We start from the raw sequence: 17,516 nt of genomic DNA on the forward strand, positions 1-17,516 counted from the left end.
TACTCTTGACTTGCTGCATTAGAACCTTCTGAGTCATGGGACTAGAGATTGGGACAATTAAGTCCCCCCCCCCCCTTTTTCCTCAACAGGGTCACAAGCACTGCTGCGATGAAACCTATGGCCCTACTATTTTTTTTAATTTTTATTTTTTGGTTTTGGTTTTGTTTTAAAGATCATTTTCTGTGTTTTTTTTTATAAAAGATGGTGGCCTCTAGTCTAAGGTTCACATAGTAAGGCGCTGTGCTTTCTCCGTGAGGCACACATCTTACATATAAAGGAAAGGCTACAGGCTGGATAAAATACTCTCTCTTGGTCAATTGGTTAGTTGGGTCAATAACAGCTGAGTTGTACTTGGTGCAAGGCTGAGAACTGACAGTTGTAAAAATAATTAGAAGTCAAGCTCTTGCTAGTAGTACATCTTGAAAAGATACACATATAAAAACAAGTTTAAAATGTAACTACAGAACAAATTTACATAAATCAGCAAAAGCCAGTACTTGGGAGCTGATATTTTTTCTGTACTAAGGCTTTGAATTCCAGTGTGCATTTTACATTTACAACGTATCTCAATTCTGACTAGCCACATTTTGGATGCCCAATAGCCCCATATGACTAATGGGTTAATGTTGCATGGAGTTAGTCAATGAGGACTCTCTGGAAAAGATGAGTTTTAAAGGAAGGAAGGAGCAAGAGGTCTTTCCAGCAATAATGCATGAGTATAGTGGGGAAGAGAGAATAAGCCAGCCAAATGGTAAACAGGTTAGCTTGCTAAGACTGGAGAATCTGTATTAAAGGATAGAAAGAAACAAGTCTGAGAAAATGGTAAGGACAGTTCACAGAGAGCCTTAAATGGTTATAAGTTGAATTTTCTTTAACTGACAAAAGAGAGCCTTATGGGTTCTTGCATAATGAAAATAACTTTTTAAGAAGCTGAGATACAGATACATTAGAATCAATCAAAATGGGAGACTTAGAAAAATAGGCAAATTGCTGCAAAATTTTCTAGGAGATGAGAGAGAGAGAGAGAGAGAGAGAGAGAGAGAGAGAGAGACTGGGTCCTAATGCCAGCTCTACCATGTATCACTGAATCTCTGTGTGCCTGTTTTCTCATCTGTAAAATGGGGATAATAGTATCAACCTATTGATACTATTGTTGAAATAGTATCAGTTGTTGAAAGGAGTAAATCAATTAATACATAAAAAGTGTTTAGTAAGCACTCAATACATTGTTATTCAATTTTTAGCTAATTAGATTACCAATCTATTATTATTTCTACTAGAGGCCCTGTGCACGAATTTTGTGTATGGGAAGGGGGGTCCCCCTTAGCCCGGCCTACGCGCTCACGCAGTCTGGCATCCCTCGCTCCTTACCGCCTGCCTGCTCACTGCTCCTTAGCACTGCTGCGGAGGCGGGAGAGGCTCCCGCCACTGCTGCTGCTGCGCTTGCCAGCCATGAGCCCGGCTTCTGGCTGAGCGGCACTCACCCTGTGAGAGCACACTGAACACCATGGGGCAGCTCCTACACTGAGCGTCTGCCCTCTGGTGGTCAGTGCACAACATAGCAACCAGTCGTTCTGGTCATTTCATGGTAAAGGTCACTTAGGCTTTTATTCTATAGACTAGTGGCCTGGTGCACGAAATTCATGTACGGGGGCGGGGGTGGTTCCTTAGTCCGGCCTGCACCCTCTCCAATCTGGGACCCCTCAAAGGATGTCCTACTGCCGGTTTACAGGGATTGGGCCTAAACCGGCAGTCGGACATCCCTCTCACAATCCAGGTCTGCTGGCTCCAGCCGCTCACCTGCCTGCCTGCCTGCCTAATTGCCCCTAACCACTCTGCCTGCCGGCCTGCTCGCCACCAACTGCCCCCCCCCCCCGCCGCCAGCCTGCTCACCCCCAAATGCCCCCCTGCCAGCCTGATCACCCCCAACTGCCCCCCTGCTGGCCTGCTCACCCCAACCTTCCCTCCCCACTGGCCTGCTCACCCCCAACTGCTCCCCTGCTGGCCTGCTCACTTCAAACTGCCCCCCCTCCCCGCTGTCCTGATCACCCCCAACTGGTCCCCCTGCTGGTCTGCTTACCCCCAATGGCCCCTGCCATCCCATCCTGGCCTGATCACCCCCCAGTGACCCAAGATACCAGCCCCTCCTTTTTTTCTTTTTCTTTTTTTTCAGCACCTCCTTGAGTGGAGGCCAGGGCCGGCTGTAAGCAAGTATCTAGGATTTATTTATCTTCTATAATTGAAACTTTGTAGCCTTGAGCGAAGGCCAGGGCCAGCCAGGGTGGGTGGGAAGCTTGGCTTCCTCCATTGCCAGGGCAACCCAAGCCTCCTGCTTGCGCCAGCTCTGTGGCCAGCTGCCATCTTGGTTGGGTTAATTTGCATACTTACTCCTGATTGGCTGGTGGGTGTGGCTTGGCATAGCGGAGTGATGGATAATTTGCATGTTTCTCTTTATTAGTGTAGATTATAACTTAGATGACCAAGAAGTGGTCACAGATATGCAGCCATGTGAAAAAGGCCCCATCTCACATGTTAGTTTGAAAGGACTGCAGATTTTCAGTCTGTCTTAAAAGGTACGAAGGCTGCCCTGACTGGTTTGGCTCAGTGGATAGAGCGTTGGCCTGCGGACTGAGGGGTCCCCGGTTCGATTCTGGTCAAGGGCATGTACCTTGGTTGCAGGCACATCCCCAGTGGGGGGTGTGCAGGAGGCAGCTGATCAATGTTTCTCTCTCATCGATGTTTCTAACTCTCTATCCCTGTCCCTTCCTCTCTGTAAAAAATCAATAAAATATATTTAAAAAAAAAAAAGGTACGAAGGCTTCAGAGGATAAGAGGGCAAGCCCAGTGTCCAAGACTGTGCTGTCTAATACAATATCCACTAGTTGTATGGGGCTACTGGGCATCCAAAATGTGGCTCGTCAGAATTGAGATGCGTTGTAAATGTAAAACGCACACTGGATTTCAGAGCCCTAGTACAGAAAAAATATCATTAATATTTTTATATTGATTACATGTTGAAATGATAATATTTTGGATATGTTAGGTTAAATAAGATGTATCAATTTCACCTGTTTTCTTTTTCCTTTTTATAAATTTTTGATGTGGCTAATAGAAAATTTGAAGCTGGTTGGCTCACATTATATTTATTTTGTACAGTACTGGTCCAGTACAACTTTCATTACTGAGATTTGGAAATTAAGGGGGTCTACATGAGAAGGGTCTATAAAAGCATAGGGACGTTAAAATATTTAAAAATGTATACATATAATTAATATATATTTATATTATATATATACACCTCAATTTGCTAGGTAGCTACAGAACTGAGGGATCCACTGCTAATTTACCTTTCAAGAGGCCACAACTGGGAAAGGGATTAAAAAAAATTTTTTTTTTTGCTTTTTAAAAAAAGCAAGAACAAAGATGAAAATGGAAAAAGGTAAAGCATATCTTATTTTGAACATTAAATCATGGAAACAAAAATCTAACTTTTGAAATCACTCCCTCAAAGGTCCAAATCACACTGGTTTAAGTAACGTGGGTTATTAAACGTTTTCTGACAAAATTTTTCATCACATCCCTTGAAGTTGCTACTTAAAATAACAGGAACGGCTTTCCACTGATCTGGAGGTAAAAATCCAGTTCAGGGTTTTGCTCTGAATTGATATTTTAACATTTATCCCTGACTGCACTGAACAACTAAGTAGGCTTCAATTTCCGAGGACGGCTCGGGCGGAGAGGGGCGGGCTGGGGGGCGGTGGTCACACCTTTCCCTCTGCTTGTCCAGTCCTTCCGGCTCCTTCCAGAAGGCTGTCGGGGTCCCCAGCGTCGCCGACAGGTGCGCAGCTGCCGGCGGCCTCCAGCCCGCAGCTCGCGCCCGCGCCCCCCCTCCCGCGGGCCGCACCTCGCCGCCCCGCCCCCTGCCCGGCGCACGCGCACACCGGCGGGGACGCGCCTGGCCCGCGGGGCCGCGCACGCAGCAGCCGCCGCTGCCACCGCCTCCCTCCCTCGCTCCCTCCCTCCCTCCCTCCAGGCTCTCCTCCCCTGCCCTCCCCTCCGCCCCCTTCCCCGTAGGCAGTCAGCCCGCCCGCATTGACTCCCTCCCGGCCCCTGGCGTTCGGGCTGGGTCTCTCCCCAGCCCCCCAGGATCCCCCGGTGGCTCTCCTCTGGCGGTCGCTCTCGCTCGGTGGATGTGGCTGGCAGCCGCCGCCCCCTCCCTCGCTCGCCGCCTGCTCTTCCTCGGCCCTCCGCCTCCTCCCCTCCTCCTTCTCCTTCTCAGCCGCTCCTCTCGCCGCCGCCGCCGCCGCCTCCACAGCCTGGGCCTCGCCGCGATGCCGGAGAAGAGGCCCTTCGAGAGGCTGCCTGCCGATGTCTCCCCCATCAACTACAGCCTTTGCCTCAAGCCCGACTTGCTGGACTTCACCTTCGAGGGCAAGCTGGAGGCCGCCGCCCAGGTACGGCGACCCTCGGACGCCGGGGGCGAGCTGCCGGGCCAGCAGTTAGTTAGGCCGCGCCCGCGGGTTGGGCTGGGGGCCGGGCTGCGGACGGGCCTGGGAGCTGCGGGCCTGGGACCGGGGAGGCTGGATCCCGGACGGGCGCGCCCCTCTGGGGCGGCGGCGGGGCGCGGGGTCTGGTGTGTTCTGCCCTGCCGGGCTGGGGTCCAGGCCGCGCTGCGGGGAGCGCTGCGGGAGCTGGCGGGCCCGGCCCGTGCGCCCCTCCGGGGCCAGCACACCTGTGTGGGGCATCCCCACTGATCCCCGGCCCTTCCGGGCTTGGTGGTGTTCTGGGAGAGGCTGGAGGGTGTTGGGAGAGGCCAGAGGGGTCCTCATAGTCCACGCTCTGTCTCAGCCTCCTGATTCAGTTCTTTTCTATGGTTCTACCCACGCCCCACGGAGGACACTTTGGCAGGGGCGGTCATCTGGGCCTCCCCCGGCCGCCGCGCGTTAGCGAGGAGGGGAGATTCTAGAAGCGGGGAGAGGGTGAGAAGGAGAATGTTAATCCCAGGCAGCCTGGCTGAGTTCTCCCCGCCTGCTCCGGCCCAGGGGCTGGGTTTCCAAGATGATCCGCCCCTCCCCCCTCCCCTTCTCCTCAAGTGACAGTGCAGCAGTGACTGTTCTCTCCTAACCCCTAGAGAAGCTGAAGGAGGACCCCATTTCCGGTTGTCCTCCCATCTTCCTAGCTTTGCAGCCCTTGAAGCAGGTGGATTTATTGCTACAGCGATGGTTGTGTAGCAGCCCCGTCCTCTGAAAGAAGCTATTAGTTTTAGCATTCCACTGGTGAAAATATTCCATTACTCTTCGTTGCAGTTTTTGGTGAATCATGCTCTCCCCACCGCCCCTCACCCTCTGCAGCATTATCTGAAGTATTGTTTGAATTTTGGAGACCATTAATATTGATGCCCTACAAAGGTCCTGAACAGTAGACATTGTATACTGTATTATATATGATGTCTTATGTGAAATCTGTAATGAAACATGGGAACTGTTTAGCAGTTATCTTTAAAAAGAATGAGGGTCAAAATATTTTGTTTCCTTTTTTTCCCCACTGCAGTCAGGAGGAAAAATCTGTAGGCCTCAGCCTTAAAGAACAGGGTGTGTATATAGCGGCGAAATGAAAGAGATGTAGACTAGTGTTTGAATGAGTTGAAAGTTGGCAATTGTCTTTGAAAGCCGAGTACTCAGATTAAAAATATGTCTAAAAGCGTACAATTAAAAAGTGTACTATCAAATTTGGGGCACTTGTGTGAAAGCATGAGGACTCTAGGGTCTGGCTGCATCAAAAAGCAAAACTTAACCCTGTGAAAGTCAGGTGATCTAGAATTTTTCCATTAAGAATATGAATCAGAATGAATGCATCTTGGGTTTAAATTAGGATTTGAAAGGGTTATTTGGGGAACGATGTTTGTTTAAGCCAAGTGACTGGAGTGTTTGATATATATTGGCAGGGGGCAGATGGGAGGGATTGTAAACAGTAGCGTGTCTTGTGACTTGGCAAAGGAAGGACCTAGTGATGAATGAGTTCGCATTATGTGAAAAGACTAACATTTAAAAACATTATTTGTTTCTTTACCACATTAGCTGGCATAATAGGTTCATAATTCTGAGAGGAATGTATATTTAGGGGAAATTTTCAGAAAAAAATTGTCAAGAAAGATTTTTAAATGATTATTTTGTTAGGAAGTGACAAATACTTAGTTTTATGAACAACAAGCCGTGATGTACTTCTTATCCCTTTTCTACTTTTCCAAAAAGATGAGAAATACCTAAAAGATTGGTTGGGGTCATTGAGGGAACACATAGTAATGTGCTAGATATTAGCAGGGATTTAGGAATTTGATACAAGGAAATATGTGAATGTTTTTGGTAACATGAACTTTTCAAAGTGTTTCTTTTCAGAAATACTTTTCAGGCTAGGTGCATGCAACACATGAAAGACGGCATTTCAATCTATAGTGAATCCTAACAGGTGTTGTTAAAGGAGAGCTGGACTCTTCAATTGTGTGAATTGCCACCTTTGGAAGTGTAAAGAGGGATTAACATTAGTAAAAAGTTACATTAGTAGTAAAAAGCAGATGTTAATGTTTTTTGAAATCCATGGATTGGAGCAATAAATTGTGGCATTAGGTAGTATGTTATAGTGGAAAATTTAAAATGTGGACAAAATTGTATCTCTAGAAACCAGATTTATAACTGGTATTGGGTCAGTTTCCTAATAGTTGGAATCACATTACACAAAGTATGCAAGTTGCTTGGTTGCTTTAGTTACAGAATTTTATGATAAGCCCAGAGTATTTGTACAGGTTACATATTAGAAACTTAGTGGATTTTTAACCTGGCCTGGGGTGTGGACTCTTGGGGAAGGTGAAGAAATTGTCAATGTGGATAATTTAAGAAGTAGTTGTCTTCTATACAAGTGAGTGTGGTCTAATTGGGCAGGTTTTGAAAAGGTGTTTATCATGGGTCTAGAGCAGCTATTTTCAACCTGTGCCACAAGAATTTTGAAAACATGCGATACCTGACTAGTTGTGGCGCTGACCTCTTTTTCCATAGATTGTCAAATAAAAAAATGACAACAGCCACCACAACAATAGTTGTCCAGTGTGAATGAATAAAAAGTATTCTTTTTTTGTCAGATTATAAAAAAATATATTTTTTGGTGTGCCGCAGATGAGAAATTAGTTTATGTGTGCCACGAGATGAAAAAGATTGGAAATCACTGACCTGGAGAAATGGAACATTCCCTTTCTCGTCCCTTTAGAATATTTGAGAGCGATGGATTTTTGTAACTATTTCAAATTGTGATTTTCTTGCTTTGTGGATAATTAAGAAATAGGTTACAAGTTTAGGTGAGTGGCTACAATTCTTTGTTATAATTGTGTTTATGCAATAATTGGTTTTTTCCTTATGGAAATGTTTCACCTGTGCCAGGGAAATTACCATCATCCTTCAAGGCCTGAAGTCAGGATACACTAGACAATCCCTGGCCTGTGCCAACAAAATATTCATGTTCATGGTGACTAAATTGGCACTTACAGGAGAGTTACAGATATAGTAGTTTGTTTGGAACACTGAAAGTTGGCACATAAATGGATGTTATTGTCAACCCTGTGTTATGGAATTTTCTGCCCCAATTTAGCATTTGCAGTAATTTTGGTCATTTTTATTACTTTAAAAAATGATAAAATTAATAATTTGTCCAGCATTGTGCTAGAACACTAAATGGTCTTAAGAAATTAAATTTGAAAGACTGATGATAAGGAATTGAATTTGTTCAGATTTTCTATCTGTTTTTTGAAATGTATCTATGAAGAAACACCTAAGAAGTTTTTATATGTGAAGCTTTATCTAACATCATCTGGCAATGAATTGTGCAGTGAATTTTTTAGATAAATGAAGCATATCCATTGAGGCATTTAGAATTTAAAAATACTGATTAGGATGAAAATATTCCTAAAATGTATTATTTAAAAAAAAATTCTATACTTCCTCATAATCTAGGTTTGTTTCTTTTTTAAAATACTGGACATCATTCTGAACATCTGTCATTGATACTTATAGCCATAGATTACTCAAAACTATGTACTATGATACTATATATTAGTTTCATATCTGTTCTTTAAAGTTTTTTTTGTTTGTTTTCTTACTCTGAGGCTATTATTTTTTGCTGCTTATTGTGCCTTGTTGCTGCCTGTTGTGAAATTTCTTGCCTCTTTTATTTTACTGAACTTGATCTGAAGAGGTCTAAGTAACCAGATAAACAGGCTTGTTTGAATTTATAAAGACATTTCTAAGTGAGGGTTTGATGGATTCTCCTTTGAGTGAAGGGTATGAGCTGTGTTGTATGGACTTTGTATTAACTATTCTGGCTTTCCATAAAAGCTTTTTTTTTTTTTAACTTCCTGGTTCTGGATAATTGATACTGCCAATACAATCTGGATAAATGTGGCTTTAACTAGTAAATTGAAACTTATGAAATGTCTCTGAACTTTGCTACATAGTAAATGAGCCTATGCTTATTGTAAAATTAAGTCTTATTCTAATCTGTATGTGAGTCAGTGGCAAAGGACTGAGTCTTCTGATGGCTGTTTTGTTGTTAACTGAGATTAGTTCTGTAGATCTTGGAGATTTCATGTTGAACACCATACATGCATGTAGTTCTCAATTTATTTGGCCACTTGTAATCACTTTAAATTTTTGTTTTAAATTAGGACATATTTTAGAAATATGGAAAAGTAACCCACCCCCTAGATTTAGCAGTTATTACTATTTGGCCCCATTTGCTTCAGACTGTGCATGATTTTGAGGGAGGGGGGAATAAAATGTCACAGGTGCCACTAAAGCCCATTTCCATCTCTTCCACTCATACCCAGAGGTAACTTCTTTCTTTAGGTAGGTGAGTATTTTCCTGTGTATGACTTAAAAGTGTTATTGTGTATGTAAGTAGCCACAGGCAATAAATAGCAATGTTTTGTATGTTTAACATTTTTACATTAATGGTACTTATTATGACTTTGTGCAACTTGCTCTTTCAATGTCTTTATTATTAGAAAACTTGGCTCAACTTGTGTTTACTAATTATTTGCTCCTTATTGTCTTTAGAAATTATAGCCCTGTTCCACAAAGGCAACAATTATTACAAAATTTTAACGATGAAATTGTTTGTTATGCAAAGTGACTCAGGCTTCAGATTGACTGGTATTTGGAATTGTCACACTGGAGATTTCCTTTTACTAAAATCTCAGGATTTCGGCAACCAGAAAAAAACCTCTTGAGTCTTACTATGTAAGGTGTATTTCTGAATGATTGTAGTCAAGACTCATTCAGGTGGAGAAAAAATGTCTCAAATTGCTGTCTTCCTAGTTCATAGGAAACTTCCATTGTAAAATTCTTACAAATGGTCAAGCTGCATCTTCAGTAGAGTTATTACTTAGCTTTGGTTCTGTTGAAGTGCAACACAATTTTATATGCTAACTCTCTAGCATTTGCTCTTTTAAGCTTGAAAACTGAAAATCCTTTGCATGGTTACCTGTATTTTTTAAAAATAGATTTTTATTGATTTTAGAGAAATGAAGGGAGAGGGAGAGAGAGAGAAGCATCAATGATGAGAGAGAATCACCCCCTCCCCCGACTGGGAATTAATCATGCAATCTGGGCATGTGCCCTCACCAGGAATCGAACCCTGACCTCCTGTTTCAGTGGTTGGCAAACTGCGGCTCGCGAGCCACATGCGGCTCTTCCACAAAATACCACGGCCTGGGCGAGTCTATTTTGAAGAAGTGGCGTTAGAAGAAGTTTAAGTTTAAAAAATTTGGCTCTCAAAAGAAGTTTCAATTGTTGTACTGTTGATATTTGGCTCTGTTGACTAATGAGTTTGCCGACCACTGTCCTGATTCATGGGTTGACTCTCAACCCCTGAGCCACACCGGCCACGCTATTACGTAGTTTGATAGTGGAACACACAGGTCATATGCACTAACAGGATGTTAGTATGTGAGAAATCAAATATGGAATTATCAGGTCAGTGCTGTTGTTGGAAAAGCATTAAAAAGAAGTGTTCTAGTGTAGTAATCAACCACTTAAGCATATGCCTAACTCTATATGGATATTTTAAATTGCCTTCCTTGGGCAGTACATATATGCTGATATCCAAAGTGCTATATATCACAGTACCTAGTTCTTAAATTTTATATCATTCTGATCAGATGCTTTGTAAACTGTTAGGTGAGTGCTGTTAGATGATATTCAGAGTAACATCTTTATGATTGGAGCACATTTAATCTCGGTCTTTGTGTGTGTGCCTTAATAATATCTATTCAGTGATTACTATGTATCAGGCACTAAATGCTACTAATAAGCACTTTCTATGGATTATCCTGTTGTTTTAAGTGCATCTCTAATATGAGGCAGATATACTGTCAAATTTTTTAAATGTGAGTTTCATTATTAAGTATTTTTGTCCCTTTGTTTCTTTACTCCCACCCTTCCAGAAATGGCAGTAATTCCTGGAAAAAAAATTAGTAGCTGTTCAACAAGTAGCTTAATTCATTAGTATAAACAAGTGGGTTTTCTCCAATCATGAGAGGAATTGGAATGTACTTATAACTGGATGTTGTGCACCATGTCTTTCCAAAGTACACACTTTCCCTCAGTAGTGAGATAAATCGTATCATTTGGCATATGTAGTGTTGTACTGGTATCTTGACATTGGTAGATTAACAGCTTGGCTACTATTAAATTCACTGTAGATGTTGATGGATGAAAATATAGTTGCCTAGATAAAGATTAAGATACATAACTAAACTCCTGTTATTATTTTGTTGGCATAAACTTCAAACTCTGGAAGGTTTTGACTCATTTTGCCCTTTGGGCAACCAGTAAGTGCTTCATTTCCCTGTTTCTGAATTTTTAAAAAGTCGTATTTATGAATAGGCAAAGATTTTGTTGTTGTTGTTCAGATGTAATGCTATAATGCTATAAGTGGCCAGTTGGGACATAAAAGTTTTAGTGCTGTTTAAATATGTTCTGGTGAAATAATATTAAATTTTAAAAAATATGTTTATTAAATGACATTTTTTGTTTAGGAACAAGAAGATTTGATTTATGAGAAGGATTTTTTGTTTGTTTGTTTTTTTGTTAATCCTCACTGGAGGATATTTTTTTCCATTGATTTTTAGAGAGAGTGGAAGGCATGTGGGGAGAGATAGAGAGAGAGAACCTTCGATGTGAGAGATACATACATAGTTGGCTGAGTCCCTTATGTGCTCCAACCTGGGATTGAACTTGCAACCTAGCTATGTGCTCTGACCAAAATAGAACCTGCTATATTTTGGTATATGGAAGGATGCTCCAACCAACTGAGCCACCCAGCCAGGGTGAAGGATTTTTTTTTTCTTTTTATTATTAAGGTATTATATGTGTACATATCTTACCATTGCCCCCCCACCCCACTCCCATACATGCCCTCACCCCCCAATGTTTTGCATCCGTTGGTTAACCTTATATGCATGCATATAAGTCCTTCAGTTGATCTCTTATTTCCCCCACCTCTCCCTAACCTTCCTGCTGTAATTTGACAGTCTGTTTGATGCTTTACTGCCTCTGTATCTTTTTGTTCATCAGTTTATAATGTTTTTTATCATCCTCAAATGAGTGAGATCATGTGGTATTTTTCTTTCATTGACTGGCTTATTTCACTTAGCATAATGTTCTCCAATTCCATCCAGGTTGCTACAAATGGTAAGAATTCCTTCTTTTTTATGGCAGCATAGTATTCCATTGTGTAGATGTACCATAGTTTTCTGATCCAGTCATCTGCTGACGGGCACCTAGGCTGTTTCCAAATCTTAGCTATTGTAAATTGTGCTGCTATGAACATAGGGGTGCATATATCTTTTCTGATTGGTGTTTCTAGTTTCTTAGGATATATTCCTAGGAGTGGGATTACTGGGTCAAATGGGAGTTCCATTTTCAGTTTTTTGAGGAAACTCCATACTGTTCTCCACAGTGGCTGCACCAGTCTGCATTCCCACCAGCAGTGCACAAGGGTTCCTTTTTCTCCGCATCCCCACCAACACTTGTCGTTTGTTGATTTGTTGATGATAGCCATTCTGACAGGTGTGAGATGGTATCGCATTGTCGTTTTGATTTGCATCTCTCGGATAATTAGTGACTTTGAGCATGTTTTCATGTGTCTCTTGGCCTTCTGTCTTCTTTCGAAAAGATTCTATTTAGGTCCATTGCCCATTTTTTTATTGGATCTTTTATCTTCCTTTTATTAAGTTGTATAAGCTGCCTGTAGATGTTGGAGATTAAACCTTTATCAGGGATAACATGTGCAAATATGTTCTCCCATACAGTGGGGTTTCTTGTTGTTTTGTTGATGGTTTCTTTTGCTGTGCAAAAGCTTTTTATTTTGATGTAGTCCCATTTGTTTATTTTCTCTTTGGCTTTCATTGCCCTAGGGGCAGTATTAGTGAAGAAGTTCTTTCGGCTTATGTCTGAGATTTTGCTGCCTGTGGATTCCTCTAGTATTTTTATGGTTTCCCATCTTATGTTTAAGTCCTGTATTCATTTTGAGTTTATTTTTGTGTATGGTGTAAGTTGGTGATCTAGTTTCATTTTTTTGCATGTATCTGTCCAATTTTCCCAACACCATTTATTGAAGAGACTGTCTTGACTCCGTTGTATGTTCATGCCTCCTTTGTCAAATATTAATTGCGCATAGTGGTTTGGGTCGATATCTGGGTTCTCTATTCTATTCCATTGATCTATATGTCTGTTCTTGTGCCAGTACCAGGCTGTTTTGAGAACAGTGGCTTTGTAATACAGCTTGAAATCTGGTATTGAGATCCCTCCTACTTTATTCTTCTTTCTCAGGATTGCTGTGGCTATTCGGGGTCTTTTTTTATTCCAGATGAATTTTTGGAGAGTTCTTTCTAGGTCTGTGAAATATGCCGTTGCTATTTTAATGGGGAGTGCATTGAATCTATAGATTGCTTTGGGTAGTATGGACATTTTAATGATGTTGATTCTCCCAATCCATGAACATGGTATGTTCTTCCATATGTTTACATCTTCCTCTCTTTTTTCAGTGTCCTGTAGTTTTCCATGTATAGGTCTTTTACCTCCTTAGTTAAGTTTATTCCTAGGTATCTTAATTTTTTTGGTGCAATGGTAAATGGGATTGCTCTTTTAGTCTCTCTTTCTCTAAGTTCACTATTGGTGTATAGGAGTGCCATAGATTTCTTGGCATTAATTTTGTATCCTGCTACATTACCGAATTCATTTATTAAGTCTGTTAGTTTTTTGATGGAGTGGAAGGCATGGGGGGAGAGATAGAGAGAGAGAAACATCGATGTGAGAGAGATACATAGTTGGCTGAGTCCCTTATGTGCTCCAGCCTGGGATTGAACTTGCAACCTAGCTATGTGCTCTGACCAAAATAGAACCTGCTATATTTTTGGTATATGGAAGGATGCTCCAACCAACTGAGCCACCCAGCCAGGGTGAAGGATTTTTTTTTAATGAGCCAAAATATATAATGAGGCAACACTTTATGTGTCAGAGATTTTGACAGTCTGTTATAGGCCTGATTGCATACTATTTGTAATATAGGTCAGATAATTTTAGTTTAAAATTAATCATGTTTGCCCAGTCAAGGTGACTAAGTGGTTGAGCGTCGACCCATGAACCAAGAGGTTACCTGTTCGATTCCTGGTTAAGGTACTGGTACATGCCTGGGTTGTGGCCTCGATCCCCAGTAGGGAGTGTGCAGGAGGCAGCCGATCGATGTTTTTATCGCTCTATTCCTCTCCCTTACCCTTTCTCTAAAATCAATAAAAACATATTTAAAAAAAATTAATCATGCTTATGTATGGTTTGTTAGTAAAATGATTACTGTTAGGTATAGCTTTTTCATACAGATATTATATTACTCCTGTATCCTTACCTAGTTTTGTGGTCTGTTCAGTATTCTCCAGGCACTATTGACCTACATATAGGTTTTGCTTGGTCTACAGAGTGTTTTTGAAATTTTTGAATTAGTTGTCACCAATTAAAAATTAAGAGATTATATATAAAATCTGAATTTGTGACTTTTTAGAAGTTGGAAGATCTGTTAACACGAAGTCTGCTTTTCAGTTCAGCAGTAATTAGTGGGCTCTAAGAAGTGGCTACTTCCCCCTCCTTTACACATAGCTTTCCTTTACGTATAGCTTTCATATAACCTGTTGCACTCACCTGCTTGGCTCTGCAGGCATTTGTTTGTCATTTAGGGCATCTATATTTTTTGTTATTTTAGATTTAGACCATTCAAATGTCTGAAAATGAATTTGAGATTATGTTTAATGCAACAAGCATATAAAAGCAAGATTGCAAACAAATTGAAAAATGGGCAAGGACAATTTGCAGAAGAAAAATTTAATGGCAGCCCTAGCTTGTTTGACTCAGTGAATAGAGGTTCGGTCTGCAGACTGAAGGGTCCTAGGTTCTATTCCAGTCAAGGGCACATGCCTGGGTTGTGGGCTCATCCCCAGTAGGGGGCATGCAGGAGGCAGCCCATCAATGGTTCTCTCTCATTATTGATATTTATATCTCTCACTCTCACTCTCCCTTCCTCTTTGAAATCAATAAAAAAATATTTAAAAAAAAAACTTAATGGCAAAAAAAAATGCTTAGTAACCAATGTTACTAGTAATCAGGGCAATTCTAATGAAAACAACAATGGAATCCATTTAATACCTATCAGATTGTCAATAATTTTAAAGTTTTTTTGGAGGATGCTGAAAGTGGGATTTCTTTATTCTTTGCTCCTGGGAGTGTCAGTTGAGACTGCTTTGAGGGATGATTTGGCAATTCTTGGTAAAAATAATGTGTGCACAAGAAAACATGGATCAAGATATTTATTTTAGTACTATTTAAAATAACTTTTATTGAGAAATCCGCTGACAGTCTTATGGTTGCTCCCTTGTAGGTAACTAACTTTTTCTCTTGCTGCTTTTAATATTCTCTCTTTGTCTTTTGCTCTTGGCATTTTAATTATAATGTGTCTTGGTGTGGTCCTCTTTGGTTTCCTTTTGTTTGTGGTTCTGTGCGCTTCCTGGTCTTGTAAGTCTATTTCTTTCACCAGGTGGGGGAAGTTTTCTGTCATTATTTCTTCAAATAGTTTTCAGTATCTTGCTCTCTCTCTTCTTCTGACACCCCCATCATTCGGATGTTGGTACGCTTGAAGTTGTCCCAGAGGCTCCTACACTATCTTCATATTTTTGGATTCTTTTTGCTTTTTGCTTTTCCAGTTGAATGTTTTTTGCTTCTTTGTATTTCAAATCTTTGACTTGATTCTTGCAATCCTCTGGTCTGCTGTTAGATCTCTGTATAATATATTTTATTTCAGTCAGTGTATGCTTAATTTCTAATTGTCCTTTTTCATATCCTCGAGGGTCTCGCTAAATTTATCAGCCTTTTCTAGAAAATTCTTGAAAAACCTTATAACCATGGTTTTGAACTCTATATCCAGTCGTTTGCTTTCTTCCATTTCTTTCATTTGTGATCTGTTTCTTTGTCTCCGCATTTTGGATGCTTCCCTGAGTTGATAGAGTGGCTTTGTGTGCTAGGTGTCCTATAGGGCCCAGTGGCTCAGCCTCCCCAGTTACCTGAGGTGGACACCCTTGGTACACCCCTTTGTGGGCTGTGTGCACAGTCTTGTTGTAGTTAAGCCTTGATTGTTGTTGGTATCACTGGGAGGAATTGACCTCCAGGCCAATAGGCTGTGAGGATCAGCTGTGTCTACGCTGGGAGAACTTCTGTGCTGGAGACACCCTTATGAGACAAGACTTGCAAAAGCCTCTGTGCTCAGCTTGAATGGGGCGGAGTCTCAGGACGGAGCAGACAGTATTGGTTTCCCGTCAGCCCTGCCCTAATAGGCCCCTGTGTCTCAGTGTCCCGTGGTAATTGCTGCAAGCACCTCTGAGAGAAAGCCACCCTCGAGTTCCGCCCGCTGCCAGACAGTCCAGTTTCTCCCCGAATGAGTCTGAGTCCCCAGAGTCTCGCCCGGAACTGGAGTTCAGCAGTCAGGAGCTTTTGTCTCCCTCCCGCTTGAGAAAGCCAGCTGCGCACTCAGTTGCCAGTCCTCTCCATGCGCGCATCTCAGTACCTCTGCCTCCTGCAGCTCCTCTGAGTCTCAGTGTGCTTTTCTCTTTCCTTCTAGTCGTAGAATTTCCACTCAGCCAGCCTTCCTGTGGTTCTGGATGATGTCCGTTTTGTCTTTTAGTTGTAGTTTTGAAATTGTTGTGTGATGCAGCAGTTTAGGTGTTTACCTATGCCGCCATCTTGGTTTCTCTCTAAAATAACTTTTATAGTACTAGAGGCCCAGTGCATGAATTCATGCACAGGTGGGGTCCTTCGGCTTGGCTGGCGATCGGGGCCAGCGGGGGGCGGTGGGAGGTTGGCCAGCCTGTGGGAGGGGCCGCAGGGCAGGAAGTTGGCCTGCTGCCCTTATCTGGGCTGATTGGGGCCAGCTGCCTGGGGGAAGGGACTGCAAGAGGTTTGGTCGGTGGGGAGGGGGGGAAATGTGGGAGGTTGGCCAGCTGGGGGGAGGGACCACCGGAGGTTGGCCGGCCACAGGAGGTTGGCTGTGGGAGTGCACTGACCACCAGGGGGCAATTCCTGCGTTGAGCATCTACCCCCTGGGGGTCAGTGCGTATCATAGCGACCGGTCGACCGGTTGTTCAGTCGTTTGGTCATTTGATTGAACTTTCCTCAGGAAGGAAATGGATAAATAACTGATTTATTTATAAAGTGGAATACTATGCAGGAGTTAAAATGAATGAATTAGATATAAATTTATCAGCATTTACTCATCTCAGAAGCAATGTTAAGTGAAAAAAACAGGTTGTATAAAATTATATATACACAATTTAATAGCATTTATATAAAATTAAAAATATTGCTGATTTTTATACATGTAGTGGTCTTAGGATAGTGGTTATGAAGGAATGAGGAAGAGAGGAAAGGGCTTTTATTATTTCTATATTTCATTTCTTTTTTGGATCTGAAACAAGTAAGACAAAGCCCAAAATAAAACTTTATTTAGTCTTGGTGGCATGTCATTAATGTCTATTATATCCAAAAAATTTAAAGAGTATTTTATGAAGTTCTGACATAGTTTATGATACTAGCTTTCTTCCTCCATCCTTATTCGATCATCTGCACACCAGGTGGCTGAGCCTGGATGGCTCCAGCCTCTTCCTCCATCCTTATAAAAGGTCTCATGTTGGGTTTCAAGGGTTATATAACACAAAATTAATTGCAACATATAAAAAAATGTTTTCTAACTTAATTTTTTTTGGAATTTAAGAAGATTAAGAAGTAGTTATAAATCAAGGTTTAAGAAAAAAATTGCTTTTATGTTAGCTAACTGGTCAGATGTTTAAATTCTGTGAAATATGTATACATTTGTTATTGCTTTTGATATAATATGAATTGCTTTGGATTCCTTAAAACTAGTCATTTATTTCTACC

The 17,516-nt window shown here is 41.7% G+C and overlaps 1 protein-coding gene across 1 annotated transcript in view; it reads left to right on the plus strand.

Moving 5' to 3' along the window:
- The first annotated feature begins 4,070 nt into the window (after positions 1 to 4,070).
- Positions 4,071 to 17,516, plus strand: part of NPEPPS (aminopeptidase puromycin sensitive) — a 75,861-nt gene continuing 62,415 nt past the window's right edge. Inside the window, exon 1 of the mRNA XM_080678378.1 lies at positions 4,071 to 4,454. Within this exon, the coding sequence (XP_080534504.1) occupies positions 4,191 to 4,454 (264 nt within the window). The 5' untranslated portion in view covers positions 4,071 to 4,190. The remainder of the gene's footprint in view (positions 4,455 to 17,516) is intronic.

Source organism: Plecotus auritus (assembly GCF_963455305.1).
Source record: "Plecotus auritus genome assembly, chromosome: 7".
Lineage (NCBI taxonomy): Eukaryota > Metazoa > Chordata > Mammalia > Chiroptera > Vespertilionidae > Plecotus > Plecotus auritus.